The sequence below is a fragment of the Leucoraja erinacea genome, chromosome 5 (assembly GCF_028641065.1).
Source record: "Leucoraja erinacea ecotype New England chromosome 5, Leri_hhj_1, whole genome shotgun sequence".
Lineage (NCBI taxonomy): Eukaryota > Metazoa > Chordata > Chondrichthyes > Rajiformes > Rajidae > Leucoraja > Leucoraja erinaceus.
This window is the reverse complement of record NC_073381.1, coordinates 93,503,346-93,518,673: the sequence shown is the minus strand read 5'-3', so window position 1 is coordinate 93,518,673 and position 15,328 is coordinate 93,503,346. Positions and strand designations below refer to the sequence as shown.

Sequence of the window (15,328 nt, the reverse complement as noted above, 5' to 3'; positions counted from 1 at the left end):
AGTATCGTGTGCAGTTTTGGTCCCCTAATTTGAGGAAGGACAATCTTGCTATTGAGGGAGTAGGTTTACAAGGTTAATTCCCGGGATGGTGGGACTGTCATAGGCTGAGAGAATGGAGCGGCTGGGCTTGTATACTCTGGAGTTTAGAAGGATGAGAGGAAATCTTATTGAAACATATAAGGTAATTAAGGGATTGGACACACTAGAGGCAGGAAACATGTTCCGATGTTGGAGGAGTCCAGAACCAGGAGGCATAGTTTAAGAATAATGGGTAAGCCATTTAGAACGGAAATGAGGAAATGCTTTTTCACACAGACAGTTGTGAGTCTGTGGAATTCTCTGCCTCAGAGGGTGGTGGAGGCCATTTCTCTGGATACTTTCAAGAAAGAGCTAGATGGGGCACTTATAGATAGCGGAGTCAGGGGATATGGGGAGAAGGCAGGAACGGGGTACTGATTGGGGATGATCAGCCATGAGCACCGAGAATGGCGGTGCTGGCTCGAAGGGCCGAATGGCCTACTCCTGCACCAGTTGTCTATTGTCTATCCTATGTTCCATTTTCTAGATCTTCTTCCGGTCATTACACCCTGATACAGAGTCAGGAATGTGACCTGAATCTCACCTGCTCATATTGAAATGTAAGATCCACCCAAATTTCCCAGCCACTGGATCCATATGTCATCCTTATGCTACCTCTGCACTGACTCTATCCATGTCCTTGTCATTTTGTGCAACAAAATAGGGTCAAAGTCCCACACATTCATGAAAGAAGTGATATTCCTCAATCGATATACCAGGCTTCATGGGTACAATAGACAATAGACAGTAGACAATGGGTGCAGGAGTAGGCCAATTTGACCCTTCTAGCCAGCACCGCCATTCACTGTGATCATTCTAAAAGGTCCCCTCTAAATCTCTTCCCCCGTTCCCCAAATCTATGTCTTCTAGACTTATTCTCCACTGATATTGGGAAAAGTTTCCTGCAGTCCACTCTATCTATATTTCACATTATTTCATATACCTCGAGCATGCCCCCTCATAATGTTTAGTTTTTTTGCTTTCCATCACAGCGAGGTGGAGATGCGCTGTGATGGATGTCTGTAAATTGTGTTGTGTCTTGGGTCTTTTTTTCTTGTGTGAATGACTACAGAAACAACATTTCATTTGAGCCTCTATGAGGTTCAAGTGACAAATACATTGTATTGTGTATTGTGTATTGTGTAATGTCCTCTGCTCCAGGGAAACATCTAGCCTCTGAAGTCTGAACAAGCTGCAACATTGTGTGTTAATTTCTTCCACAGATGCTACCTGACCTCCAGCATTTTGAGCTTTGCTCAAGGTTCCAACATCTGCAATTCCCTGTGTATAAAACCTCTCCAGTCTCTCCCCATTACTGAACTACTTCATACCAGGAAACATCCTGGTGAATCTACCCTGCGCTGTCTCCAGCCCTATCACAAGTGTGGTGACCAGAACTGTACACAGTGCTTAAGCTGAGGTCAGACCAAAGTTGTAAAAAGATGGTGCATAACCTTTCTGCTCTTGTATTCACTGCCCAGGCTAATGAAGGCCAGTATCCCATATGTTCTCTTGACTATGTTACCTATAGTTTAGTATAGTTTTTGTCACGTATGCCGAGGTGCGGTGAAATGTATTTTTGTTGCGTGCCATTCAGTCAATGAAAAGACTACATGATCACAATCAACCTGTCCACAATGTACAGATAAAGGGAATAGCATAGTTAGTGTAAGAAATGCTGCTGCTGAAATAAAGATTTAAAAGAGTGAAGCAAATGTAAAGAATGATAGCAGATCATTTCTGGGACCAGCATGCAAAGAGCCACCTGGCTTTGCCGCCAGGTTGGTTCAGTACCTACATTATCTGCCTACATTGCCACTTTCAAGAATCTTTCACACCAAAGTCCCTCTATTCCTAACTACCTCCCGAGCCCACCATTCATGGTGTATGTCCCAGTCTCATTTGTACTCCAAAAATACATCACCTATTTACATAAGAGCAACCATTTCACAGAAATTATTTACATTCTCAGTTTGCAAAACTTTGTGGCTTTTTTTACCCTGAGCCTGGGCCAAGGACATTACATGCTCATTGAAAACATATCAAACTTTGCACAATCAGTGACAAGATTTTCCACAAAGTGCTGAATTAAGTTTGACTTCTCTGACAATAATAGGTGCACTGAAAAAAGTGATATAGAAATAGCTTTCCAGCTGGCTCTGGGCATCTTTGTATGAGAAGATTAGCTTTAGACCTAGATTCTCTGAATACATTATGGGAGTGTAGAAATCAGATGTAAAAGTATGGAAGTGTTCTGCAAATATAATTATTTTGTGCAGAATCATATTTGAAAATTTTCAGGGTGAAGCATCACTTTTAATAGAACATCTCCCAGCTATGTAATAACGAGTTACAAGATCACCTCCCAAATCCACAAACCACCAAGGCCACCAAGGGCAGCAGATGCAAAGGAATACTATGAGCTGCAGGTGCCCCTTAAAGTTACACAACATCTTGATTTGGAAAGATATTATAGTTCCTTCATCGTTGCTTGGTCTGAATGATGGTCTGCTACTGAGGAAGTGCATTCACTGCGCAGACATTATAGGCAACAATACAATCAAGAATTAGTCTGTAAAAATGTTTTCTGTCTCACAGTAAATGTTGGGTTTTCTGTATTGTACGGGAGACATAGCCATGAAATAGCTGACATGTGGTGAATGTTTGATTAATTTTGGGAAACCATCTGCTCGGATGTCTTCGCATTTTATCTTTAGACAAAGGCACAGCATCTGAAAGGAACATTTTTACATGTCTGATTTAGTTCCGAAAAATCCAAACACTCACAAATAAATGTTTGCCAACTCTTTGTCAGGCAAACATTTTAAGAAACTGCATTACTTATTATTTTAAACTTTGTGGATTAAAAACAAAATCTCAAATACCACATTCAAGTCATTTGCAACACATATTTATTCTCACTCCTTATGGGAAAGACCTCTCGAAACACGTGGAGAAACAGGCAGCCAGAATTGTCACTATTGTGCATTACCGTTACCAAAACTGTTGGGAAAACTCAACGGGTCAGTCAGTATCTGTGGTAGAAAATGGACAGACGATATTTCAGATCAGTGTTTAAGAAGGATCTGCAGATGCTGGAAAATCAAAGGTAGACAAAAATGCTGGAGAAACTCAGCGGGTGAGGCAGCATCTATTGAGCGAACGAAATAGGTGATATTTCGGGTCGAGACCGATATTTCAGATCGGGATCCTTCTTCATAGAAACATAGAAACATAGAAAATAGGTGCAGGAGTAGGCCATTCGGCCCTTCGAGCCTGCACCGCCAATCAATATGATCATGCTGATCATCCAACTCAGTATCCTGTACCTGCCTTCTCTCCATCCGTCCTGATCCCTTTAGCCACAAATATAGCCAATGAACTGGCCTCAACTATCTTCTGTGGCAGACAATTCCAGAGATTCACCACTCTGTGTGAAAAATGTTTTCCTCATCTCGGTCCTAAAAGATTTCCCCCTTATTCTTAAACTATGACCCCTTGTTCTGGACTTCCCCAACATCGGAAACAACCTTCCTGCATCTAGCCTGTCCATCCCCTTAAGAATTTTGTAAGTTTCTAGAAGATCCCCCCCAATCTTCTAAATTCTAGCGAGTACAAGCCGAATCTATCCAGTCTTTCTTCATATGAAAGTCCTGACATCCCAGGAATCAGTCTGGTGAACTAACATACCATTCGGGCGCCACCTGCCTGCCTTTTTTAATGTTTACGAAGGGAACGGCAGATGCTGGAGAATCGGAAGGTTATTTATGCTTCTCTGTACTCCCTCTATGGCAAAAAAGAATGTCTTTCCTCAGATTAGGAGACCAAAACTGTACGCAATACTCCCAGGTGTGGTTTCATCAAGACCCTGTACAACTGCAGTAGAACCTCCCTGCTCCTATACTCAAATCCTTTTGCTATGAATGCTAACATACCATTCGCTTTCTTCACTGCCTGCTGCACCTGCATGCCTACTTTTAATGACTGGTGTACCATGACACCCAGGTCTCGTTGCATCTCCCCTTTTCCTAATTGGCCAACATTCAGTTAATAGTCTACTTTCCTGTTTTTGCCGCCAAAGTGGATCGGGGATTTTCCTAATTGGCCACCATTCAGTTAATAGTCTACTTTTCTGTTTTTGCCGCCAAAGTGGATAACCTCACATTTATCCACATTATACTGCATCTGCCATGCATTTGCCCACTCACCCAGCCTATCCAAGTCACCTTGCAGCCTCGTAGCATCCTCCTCACAGCTAACACTGCCCCCTAGCTTAGTGTCGTCCGCAAACTTGGAGATATTGCCTTCAATTCCCTCATCCAGATCATTAATATATATTGTAAATAGCTGGGGTCCCAGCACTGAGCCTTGCGATACCCCACTAGTCACTGCCTGCCATTGTGAAAAGGACCCATTTACTCCTACTCTTTGCTTCCTGTCTGCCAGCCAATTCTCTATCCACATCAATACTGAACCCCCAATACCGTATGCTTTAAGTTTGTATACTAATCTCTTATGTGTGACCTTGTCGAATGCCTTCTGAAAGTCCAGATATAACACATCCACTAGTTCTCCCTTATCCACTCTACTAGTTACATCCTCGAAAAATTCTATAAGATTCGTCAGACATGATTTACCTTTCATAAATCCATGCTGACTTTGTCCAATGATTTCACCACTTTCCAAATGTGCTGCTATCCCATCTTTAATAACTGATTCTAGCAGTTTCCCCACTATCGATGTTAGACTAACTAGTTTGTAATTCCACGTTTTCTCTCTCCCTCCCTTTCTAAAATGTGGGGTTACATTAGCTACCCTCCAATCCTCAGGAACTACTCCAGAATCTAAAGAGTTTTGAAAAATTATCACTAATGCATCCACTATTTCTGGGGCTACTTCCTTAAGTACTCTGGGATGCAGCCTAACTGGCCCTGGGGATTTATCGGCCTTTAATCCATTCAATTTACCTAACACTACTTCCCGGCTAACCTGGATTTCACTCAGTTCCTCCATCTCATTTGATCCCCGATCCCCTGCTATTTCTGGAAGATTATTTATGTCTTCCTTAGTAAAGGCAGAACCAAAGTAGTTATTCATTTGGTCTGCCATGTCCTTGTTCCCCATGTGATCAATTCACCTGTTTCTGACTGCAAGGGACCTACATTTGTTTTAACTAATCTTTTTGTCTTCACATATCTATAAAAAACTTTTGCAGTCAGTTTTTATGTTCCCTGCCAGTTTTCTTTCATAATCTATTTTCCCTTTCCTAATTTAGCCTTTTGTCCTCCTCTGCTGGACTGAATTTCTCCCAGTCCTCTGGTTGGCTGCTTTTTTTGGCTAATTTGTATGCTTCATCTTTTGTTTTGATACTATCCCTAATTTCTCTTGTTATCCACGGATGAACTACCTTCCCTGATTTATTCTTTTGCCAAACTGGGATGAACAATTGTTGTAGCTCATCCATGCAGTCTATAAATGCCTTCCATTGCATATCCACCGTTAACCCTTTAAGAATCAATTGCCAGTCTATCTTGGCCAATTCACATCTCATACCTTCAAAGTTACCTTTCTTTAAGTTCACGACCCTTGTTTCTGAATTAACAATGTCACTCTCCATCCTAATGAAGAACTCAACCATATTATGGTCACTCTTGCCCAAGGGGCCACGCACAACAAGACTGCTAACTAACCCTTCCTCACTACTCAACACCCTATCTAGAATAGCCTGCTCTCTCGTTGGTTCCTCTACATGTAGGTTTAGAAAACTATCGCGCATACATTCCATGAAATCCTCTTCCTCAGCACCCTTGCCAATTTGATTCACCCAATCTATATGTAGATTGAAGTCACCCATTATAACTGTTTTACCTTTGTTGCACGCATTTCTAAATTCCTGTTTGATGCCATCCCCAACTCCACTACTACTGTTAGGTGGCCTGTACACAACTCCCACTAGCGTTTTCTGCCCCTTTCTATTGCGTTAATCTCCTCTCTAACCAGCAACGCTACCCCACCTCCTTTTCCTTTCTGTATATCCCTCCTGAATATTGAATATCCCTGGATGTTCAGCTCCCAGCCTTGGTCACCCTGGAGCCATGTCTCCGTGATCCCAACTATATCATTGTCATTAATAGCTATCTGCACATTCAACTCATCCACCTTATTACGAATGCTCCTTGCATTGAGACACAAAGCCTTCAGGCGTGTTTTTACAACACTCTTACCCCTTATACAATTATGTTGAAAAGTGGTCCTTTTTGATTTTTGCCCTGGATTTGTCTGCCTGCCACTTTTACTTTTCACCTTGCTACCTATTTCTTCTACCCTCTTCTGTCTCTATGCTCACCATTTAAGAAACCCTTTCCCTTTAACTCCATCCTCGACTATCCCATTCGACACCCCACCCCCCTTATTCAGTTTAAAACCACCTGTGTAGCAGTGGCAAACCTGCCTGCCAGAATGCTGGTCCCCCACCTGTTAAGATGCCTGTTTTTGTAAGATGCAATCCCAAAAGATCCCTTTCTAAGTACAAATCCTTGCCCCCTTACCAGTTCCTCAAACACATCCCAGTGATCTCCCTTTTCCTGAATCTAGCACGAGGAACTCCCTGCCCCTGTGCACCAGTCTCCTCAGCCACTTCAGGTCCCGTATCTCCCTTTTCCTGATCTTTCTCCAGCACGCTGCTCAGGAATATTCATCTCTCCCAAACTGGAGATAACAACCCTGGAGGTCCTGCTTTTCAGCATTTTTCCGAGCTCTCTGAAGTCACGCTGCAGAATATTCATCCCCTTCTTTCCGACATCGTTTGTGCCGACAATCACTACCACTTCCGGTTGTTCACCTTCGCCCTTGAGGATTTTCTGCACTCTGTCCGTGACATCCTGGATCCTGGCACCAGGAAGGCAGCACACCATCCTCAAATCCCATCTGTTGCCGCAGAAACCCCTGTCCGTACCTCTCACAATGGAGTCTCCCACTACAATGGCGTTGCCTGATGTTGGCCTCTTTGGTTTTGGCTCAACAGCCCTTTTTGCTTCGCAAGCCAGTCCGCCGCTCGGTGTAATAACGTCTTCTGACCCGACAGCTTCTAAGTGGGTGAACCTGTTCACAAGAGGTACAACACCCGGGGACGTTTGCATTCCATGCTTCCCTCCATTTCTCACCGTCATCCACCTTCTCTCTTCCAGTACCTTAGGTGTAACAATCTTACTGTAGGACTTGTCGAGACTGATAAAAAATAGGGGGGAGAAAACTGCTGAAGAGAAGCTGGGTTACTAGCTATATTCACCTCTCTGCCAATTACCCCTCCTCACCTAATTCACATATTACTTGCCCACGTGTTCCCTCGCCCCTTTTTTTAAATCAGATTTCTCTGATCTATTCTATCAGTCTGAAAAAGGGGAGACACAAAATGCTGAAGTAACTCAGCAGGACAGACAGCATCTCTGGAGAGAGGGAATGGGTGATGATTCAGTTCGAGACCCTTCTTCAGTCTGAGTTACTCCAGCATTTTGTGCCTACCTTCGATTTAAACCAGCATCTGCAGTTCCTTCCTACACAGTCTGAAAAAGGATCCCACCAGAAACAACACATATCCATTTTCCTCCACAGATGCTGCCCGACCTGCGGAGTTCTTCCAGCAGTTTATTTTCTGCTCAAGATTCCACCATCTGCAGTCTCTTGCGTCTCCAGAATTCCATAACCAGATTTGGCACCTAGCATGGAGAAGTGTTATCTTACTCTTGGCTCTGCAAAGTGTAAATCCATGAATAAATAAAACATAAATGAAAAACCATCTTTTTCACCACAACTTTCGATTACTAGCCTGACTACTGAGCAGCCACAGCATTTTCTGCTTTTATATTAGATCGCCAGCCCTTGAGTTTACATTCCACAGAGGATTCGAAGAGGCTATTGCTGCGATATGGAGAACTTCGATTGAGGGATCACAGTCTCAGGATAAGGGGGTAACCATTTAGGAGTAAGATTAGCATACATCCTTTAATCAAAGGGTTATAAATCTTTGGATTTCTACAGCTGGAATGGTTGGGTGCTCAGTTGTTGAGGACATTTAAGGCCAAAATTGAAAATTTTGTTGGATTCTAAACGGATCATTATATATGAGGATTAGACTCAAAGTAATGAGAAAATGTACCCAGAGTAAGAAATACACTAGTCTACCCTCATTATTACGAACCGCTTTAACATGGATTTCCCACAGTAATCAGGCACCACTGTCTCTTTACGAACGCAGTTAGCTTGTTACCCTGCGGGAGGCAAATGCAATTGACAAGCAATCAATAAGACACAGGTGCAATGACACTCTTTTGAACAATGTAACAAACAGCCTTTAGTATTTTTAGCTTGCAGTAACAAAAATACATTTGAGCTGTTGAAAAGAACTTTGTTTTTCAATATTACTTGTTGTTTCACAAAGTAACCACTAGGAGGTTTGAGTAAACCCCCCTACTCATTTTAGAGTTACAGCGTAGAAACAGGCCCTTTGGCACACCGAGACTGCACCAACCAGCGATCACCCATACACTAGTTCTATCCTACAAACTAGGGACAATTTTACAGAAGCCAATTAACCTACAAACCTGCATATCTTTGGAATGCGGGGTAAACCGAAGCAACTGGAGGAAATCCACCTGATCACAGGGAGAATATGCAAACTCAGTACAGACAGCACCTGTAGTCAGAATCGAAAGCTGGGACTCCGGCGCTGGAAGACAGCAACTTTACAGATGTGCCATCGATCCATCCAAAGTTATAGTGTACAATCGGCAATGATGGACACCATGGTCCGTTATAATGAGTGTTGTCTTTATTATCTTACTAACATGCAAGGTTACTCAAATAAATTGTTTTTTACAGGCTCAAATAACTATTCTGCATAGGGAGTGACCAGCTAGATGAACACAGGCACCACTTCTGATCCACTTTGTGTGCAGCCAAGCACTGCCAGAAAATAAAAAGAATGAATCCCGTTTGTTAGTTGTGGGGTCTGCTTTTGGCTGACCCCCTTGTGTATAAGAGAACTGCATTATAAATGTAATACTATGGGGGCAAAGTCCTAGTAACTCTGAGAGAAGGAATCTCTACTTGACGGTATGTGCCGAACTGAAGAACATTGGAATTACATGCAAAACAGCCAAAACTGATTACTATTTAATCAAAACATGCCTATCCTTTCTATTATTAGTATTATGATAATCAAAATGCTTAAAAGATGAAAATGTAAAAACCTGCAGATGCTGAAAATCTGAAATCAAAACAGAAAGTGCTAGGGAAAACACAGCAGGTCAGCCAGCATCCGTGGAAAGGGAAACAGTTAACATTTCAGGTCTGTGACTCTTTGATAGTTCTAAGTATCATACCAGTAAGCATACTAGACATACTTTGGCAGAAGGTGTGGAAGCTTGTAGCTCTCCTAATGCTATGTCTGCATGTGATTTTAAGCGATAAATCAGAAATGTTGGAAAAAAACTCCAGGAACTAGTAAGCATACTTCTGTCTAGTATGCTTGCCTTCATTGCTAAGGGCATTTAATGTAAAAATCAGGGAGTCATGACGCACTCTTACAACAGTTGGAGTAACATGTGCAGTTCTAGCCGCCCAATACCAGGAAAGATTGGAAGCTTTGAGGAGGGTGCAGAGGAGAATGCTACCAGAATGTTGCCTAGATTAGAGGGTTTCAGCTGCAGAGAGAGGTTGGATGGATAGTTTTCTCTGGAATGTTGGAGGTTGTGGGGAGACCTGATAGAAGTATTTAAAATTATAAGAAGTATAGATAGGATGGACAATCAGAGCCTTTCCCCCCCCCAAGGTGAAAATGCCCAACACTAGAGGGCATTCTGTAGTGAGATACCAGGTGAGAGGGGGAAAGTTTAATAGAGATGTACGGGGCAAGTTTTTTTTTTACCCAGAGAGTGGTGGGGCCCTAGAACGCATTACCATGGGTGGAGGTGGAGACAGATATGATCATGGCATTTTAGAGGCTTTTAGATAGGTGCATGAAAGGGCAGGGAATAGAGGGATATGGATCATATGCAGGCAGATGAGATCAGTTTAGCTAGGCGTCTTGTTTGGCACATTGTGGGTCAAAGGGCCCATTTCTGTGCTGTTGTGCCCATTCCTTGTGTTATGTTGTACTTGCGTTATATTGTATGTTGTTCTTGTGTTATCTTGTACTATGTTCTTTGTTCTGGTGCAGAGAGTTAGCGATATGTTGAAATTAATTAGAAAATAACATATATAAAGAAAAAGCATATGCTTTATTTTAGCCAAAAAATTACAGAATGTCCATGATACTAGACCATCTTCAACTTGCTAATGGGACCGAAGGTTTAGGTTATCCCTGCCCCTAAGCAGGCACATACCTGCTGAAGTTAGTGTGGTGCAGATTCATGAGATTGATTCTGAGGTTGAGAAGGTTGCCTTGTGAGGACAGACTGAAGAAGTGTGACCCATACTCACCAGTATTACATTTATTATATTGGAGAATTATGAAGGGTCTCTCTCGGCCGATATTATTATTTAGAATAGAGGAGTATGAAAGGAGATTTAATTAAGTATAAAACTAGGACATGCCCAGGAAATGTCTGCAAAATAGTTCAAACTTGTTTTGATTAAAATGGAGAGAAAATCTAGGGGGCACATATTTTAATAATTGGTAGAAGAATAAGAGGGGAATTGAGGAATAGGCTTTTCACTTAACAAGTAAAAAAGATAAAGAGTAATGATGGGTTCAAACTCACTGTATAAAGAATGGAGGAGACAGAAGCTTTTCGTAATAAGTAAAACATACTGGAAAACATCTTGAATGGCCATAATCTGCATGGCTAAGGAGCAAGGACAGAGAGATGGGATTGCTCCAAAGCCCATCTTTGATCCACATAGACACATTGGGATGAAAGACCTTCCTCCCTCTGTGTTGTATATTTCTGTAATTTTGTTTTCAGAGCATAGAACCTAGAACAGTACAGCACAGAAACCGGCCCTTCTTCCCACAACGTCTGTGACAAGTTAAGACAGCTGTCTGGTAAACCTCTTCTACATTCCCTCCAAACCTCCAAATCACTCTTGTACTGTGACGACCAGAATACGCACATTACTCGAAATGGAGTCTAACTACAATTTTATAAAGCTGCAACATGACCTCCCGATTCCAACTGAGTATTTTCTCAGGTTGGTGGATCACTATCTCACGGTAAAGGCTCAGCTGTTTGGAACTGCCCATGCACCATCTAAGACTTGTATTGGGCTCAACATTCACTGCTGGTGGGGTGGGGGGTCTTGACCCCTCCATTCAGGTTCTTTTAAAGGTTTCAAGTTTACTTGAGGGAATAGACCTGATCCTGGAAGGAATTTGAGCTTCAGAAGAAATTGAAGAAGGGGTTTGTTTCCTCACTAGGGCAGTTTGGAACTGCTTCAAATTACATAGTGTTTACAGCAGCACTGAAAGAGGGCATTCAGCCCAACTAGTCTATACCTCTTCATTCCACCCTATCAGCATATCCTGTTAGAAGAAGATATGTTGACTGCAGTCTGCAGTAACACAGAGGGTATGAGTGTCCCTTTCCTGACTAAGGGCCTTTCCCCCACCCCTACAGCAGAATCTGTGGCCATCGCCGAGAGTTCTGCTCTACCACAGGTTTACTGATGAAAGGGGGTCCCAGATATTTTGGATGTGTTCAGGGCAAAGTCGATTCAACAGAAATCAGCAGCAATGCTGGAGCATCAAATCAATTCTGGAAGGAGTCTAAAAATGTATCAATGGTTCCTCTCCATTTCAGGAAAGAAAAAAACAGAAACAGAGGTCCAGGTTTAATTGCTCTTTTTGAATAAGCTGAAAGTACTGTATTACAATAAAAGATATACCATTTATTATACAACACACTTATGCATCATTGTGACTGCATGGAAGAGAGCAACCTACCCTTGCCTTCAGGATGCTGCTCCTGCACCTCAGGTTGAGGAAGAAACTCAGACTTCAGTTTTGATTCAGTTTCAGAAACAGGGGCCAGTTCTTCCTCTGTGGGCTCAGAGGAAGGCCCTTCCTGACTTTCCTCCAATAATCTAAGAATGTGAGAAAAAGAGAATAAAAACATTATTGCATCGAATAATTATATGTTCAATTCTGAAACTAAATATCTAAAAATGACTAATTACTTTGATCAGAAATGCTAGCTTACTCTTTTTATACTACCAATCGATATTTGATTTAGATAATATACCGCATATACTACAATTGAAACAGAAGATCTATTCTCAAAGAGTCAGAGAGAGAGACAGCACAGAAATAGGCCCATTTAGTCCCTGCCTTTCATCAACCCACCCGTTTACACTAATCCTATATTAATCCCATTTTTTAATTCTTCCCATATTCCCGCCATCATATCAGATTCTGATACACATTAAACACCCAGAACAATGTAAGGAGACAAATTAACCTACCAACCTGCATGTTTTTGGGTTGTCAGAGAAAACCAGAGTACCTGGGAAGGAAACTTACATTCTTACAGGGAGAACATGCAAAATAAACACAGAGGGTATTGGAAACCAGGATTAAACATGGGTCTCTGGTGCAGCAAGGCAGTGGTTCTACTGACTGCACCTTTGTGCTGTTAGATATATAATTAGCCAAGCCAACAAAAGAGCTTCATGACCAAATGCAAGAACATGACATTGCTATTTACGTACAAACGGAACTGGGTAAAATGTGAGGTGGGGCATAAACTGCTGACATTTAATTGGAAGTAAAGAAAAACAGGCATGTAAAATAACAGTGTTTAATAAAACCAATAGGCCAATCTGCCATATCTTCATCCAAGGGAACAGCAATTTGTTACCTTCTGGGGAAAGTTTAGTTTAGTTTAGTTTAGTTTAGTTTAGTTTAACTTAGTTTAGTTTATTAGTGTCACGTGTACCAAGGTACAGTGAAAAGCTTTTGTTTGTGTGCAATCCAGTCAAAGAAAATAATATACATGAGTACAATCAAGATGTTCACAGTGTACACATAAAGGGTAAAGGTACATTTAGTGCAAGATATAACATTGAAGTCTGATAAAGTTTGATTAAAAATAGTTCAACCTTTCCAATGAGGTAGATGGGAGGTCAGGACTGCATTGTGGTTAATGAGAGGACCGTTCAGTTGCCTGACAACTGCTGGGAAGAAACTGTCCCTGAATCTGGAGATATGCATCTTTTATGCATCTGAGAGGAAACTAAATAAACACATGATAGAGCAAAGATATTCTGATAGGATTAGAGGAAAAGGTAGAAAGTGGCTTGTGCAAAGTATAATCTCCAACATGGACTTAGTGCAGCTGAATGGCCTGCACTAGTGCTGTATACTCCGTGTAAAACAAACTTCAACCATACCTTTTTGACTGGTAACCTCTATTCTTCCACTTCATCCATTGCTGTTTTCTACTTGGAATGTCCCTTTTGTAGATAGGTGTTCGGAGAGTACTCTCACAAAGCTGCTGTTTAGGAGTTAATGGGTGTAAACCCTGAAAGAGAATTTTCAATACATTACTTAATGGCAGAGAGATCAGTTATTTACAGTTTGCCATAGTGGTAAATTACATGACAATATACACTGGCAGTCACGCACAGGACCTGAAATGTGCTTAGTGTCATAAGAATGAATAATAATTGCGAGTTTACGGTAATTATCCGTTCTCTAATTATCGATGCTGTGTGATACAACCACAATAATGCATCTGAAACAAGAGTTGAAAGTCAGAGCAGGAGGTAAAGAACAATGTGCCCAGCAAACTGCAGTGAAGTAAAAGGCAGAATCGATTGCAATGTTTAAGAAACATTTAGACAGGTACATGGAAATGACAGGGTTAGAGGGATATGGGCCAGACGCAGACAGGTGGGACTAGTGTAGATGGGACATGTTGGCCGGTTGGGCTTGTTTCCGCACTGTAAAACTCTATAACTGGTGCATATGTAACACTGGTAGGAACTAAGGATACTGTACACAAAGGCCATAAGAGACACAAAGTGCTGAAGTAACTCAGCAGCTCAAGCAGCTGTAAGAAGGATGGTCCCAACTCCAAACTTTGCCTGTCGGCCTCCAGAGATATTGCCTGATCCGCTGAGTTACTCCAGCACATTATATGTAATTTCATACCGATTCAAAGATTACATTGATTGTTGTTAACAGGTTATTCATCGTCAACGACTTGTCTAAGAAGAGAAAGATGTTATATAAAAATACAATCTCTCTGGATTGCAAATAATTTCTGAGGTGGCTAATTAGGCCAATATGGGAACCACAGACTCTTCTACCAATGGCGTCTCATGAGCAGCTTGTGAGATGGTACACTTCCTCTTCTGATTATGCAAGGCTTCTACGTCTTCGTGATTCATGGTCTCAAAATGTTCAACAGCAGCTCAACTGCTCCTTCCCCACTTCAAGCTCTCAAAGACCAGGCATTCCCAAGAGTACATGTTACATTTTTTCCAAGGAAGATATAGTTACATTTTTGAATCTTTTCCTTTGTCTACCGTATAATATCTTCCCAAGACAGAGGTTAGATGTGCTTAAGAAGTTGTTTTTTTTGAACAGTAACAATATGGCCTTGGAGATTAAAGCCCAAATTAATGTTGATCTGTTCACTAAACAGTACAATAGAATTTGATTTAAATGAAACATTCTGGACAAAGATCCTTTAACAACTTGCCCTTATATAATTTTATTCTTTTCCTTTTCAAAGACTTTATATGACACAATCATATGATACAACACATCAAATCATAAACAAAAATTACACTATATCAAGTATCATTTTAATACATTGCATTCATTGTTTACAATACTCTCAACCCCACGCGATGACCAGCGCCCACGGAAGGCCTCCAGAGTCCCCGTGGACACTGCGTGTTCCCTCTCCATGGACGCACGTGCACGGATTGCCCTTATAGATAATTCTCTCTAATTCAGACAACATTTATTTGTACCTCACCGTAGTTTTGTATATGATAATAAATTTGACTTGACTCTCTTCTTCACCCTCTCCAAGGCCTCCACATCCTTCCTGTAATGCAGTGTACACAATATTCCAAATATGCCCTGACCAAAGTTTTACATAACTGCAATATTACTTACAGACTTTTATACACAATCTCCCAACTAATGAAAGCAAGCATGCTGTATAACTTCTTTAACACCCTGTGCACTTGTGTTGCCACTCTCAGGAAGCTATGGATCTTAAGACACCCCAATATGGCT

At 41.6% G+C, this 15,328-nt stretch overlaps 1 protein-coding gene across 1 annotated transcript in view; it reads right to left on the bottom strand.

The window, feature by feature from the left end:
* The window catches only part of LOC129697686 (dynein axonemal heavy chain 6-like), a 415,092-nt gene that overhangs the window by 353,967 nt on the left and 45,797 nt on the right, over positions 1 to 15,328 (bottom strand). The window contains exons 3-4 of the mRNA XM_055636395.1: positions 13,465 to 13,595; positions 12,020 to 12,159 (exon numbers count right to left, since the gene is read on the bottom strand). Coding sequence (XP_055492370.1) covers positions 12,020 to 12,159; positions 13,465 to 13,595 — 271 coding nt within the window. The remainder of the gene's footprint in view (positions 1 to 12,019; positions 12,160 to 13,464; positions 13,596 to 15,328) is intronic.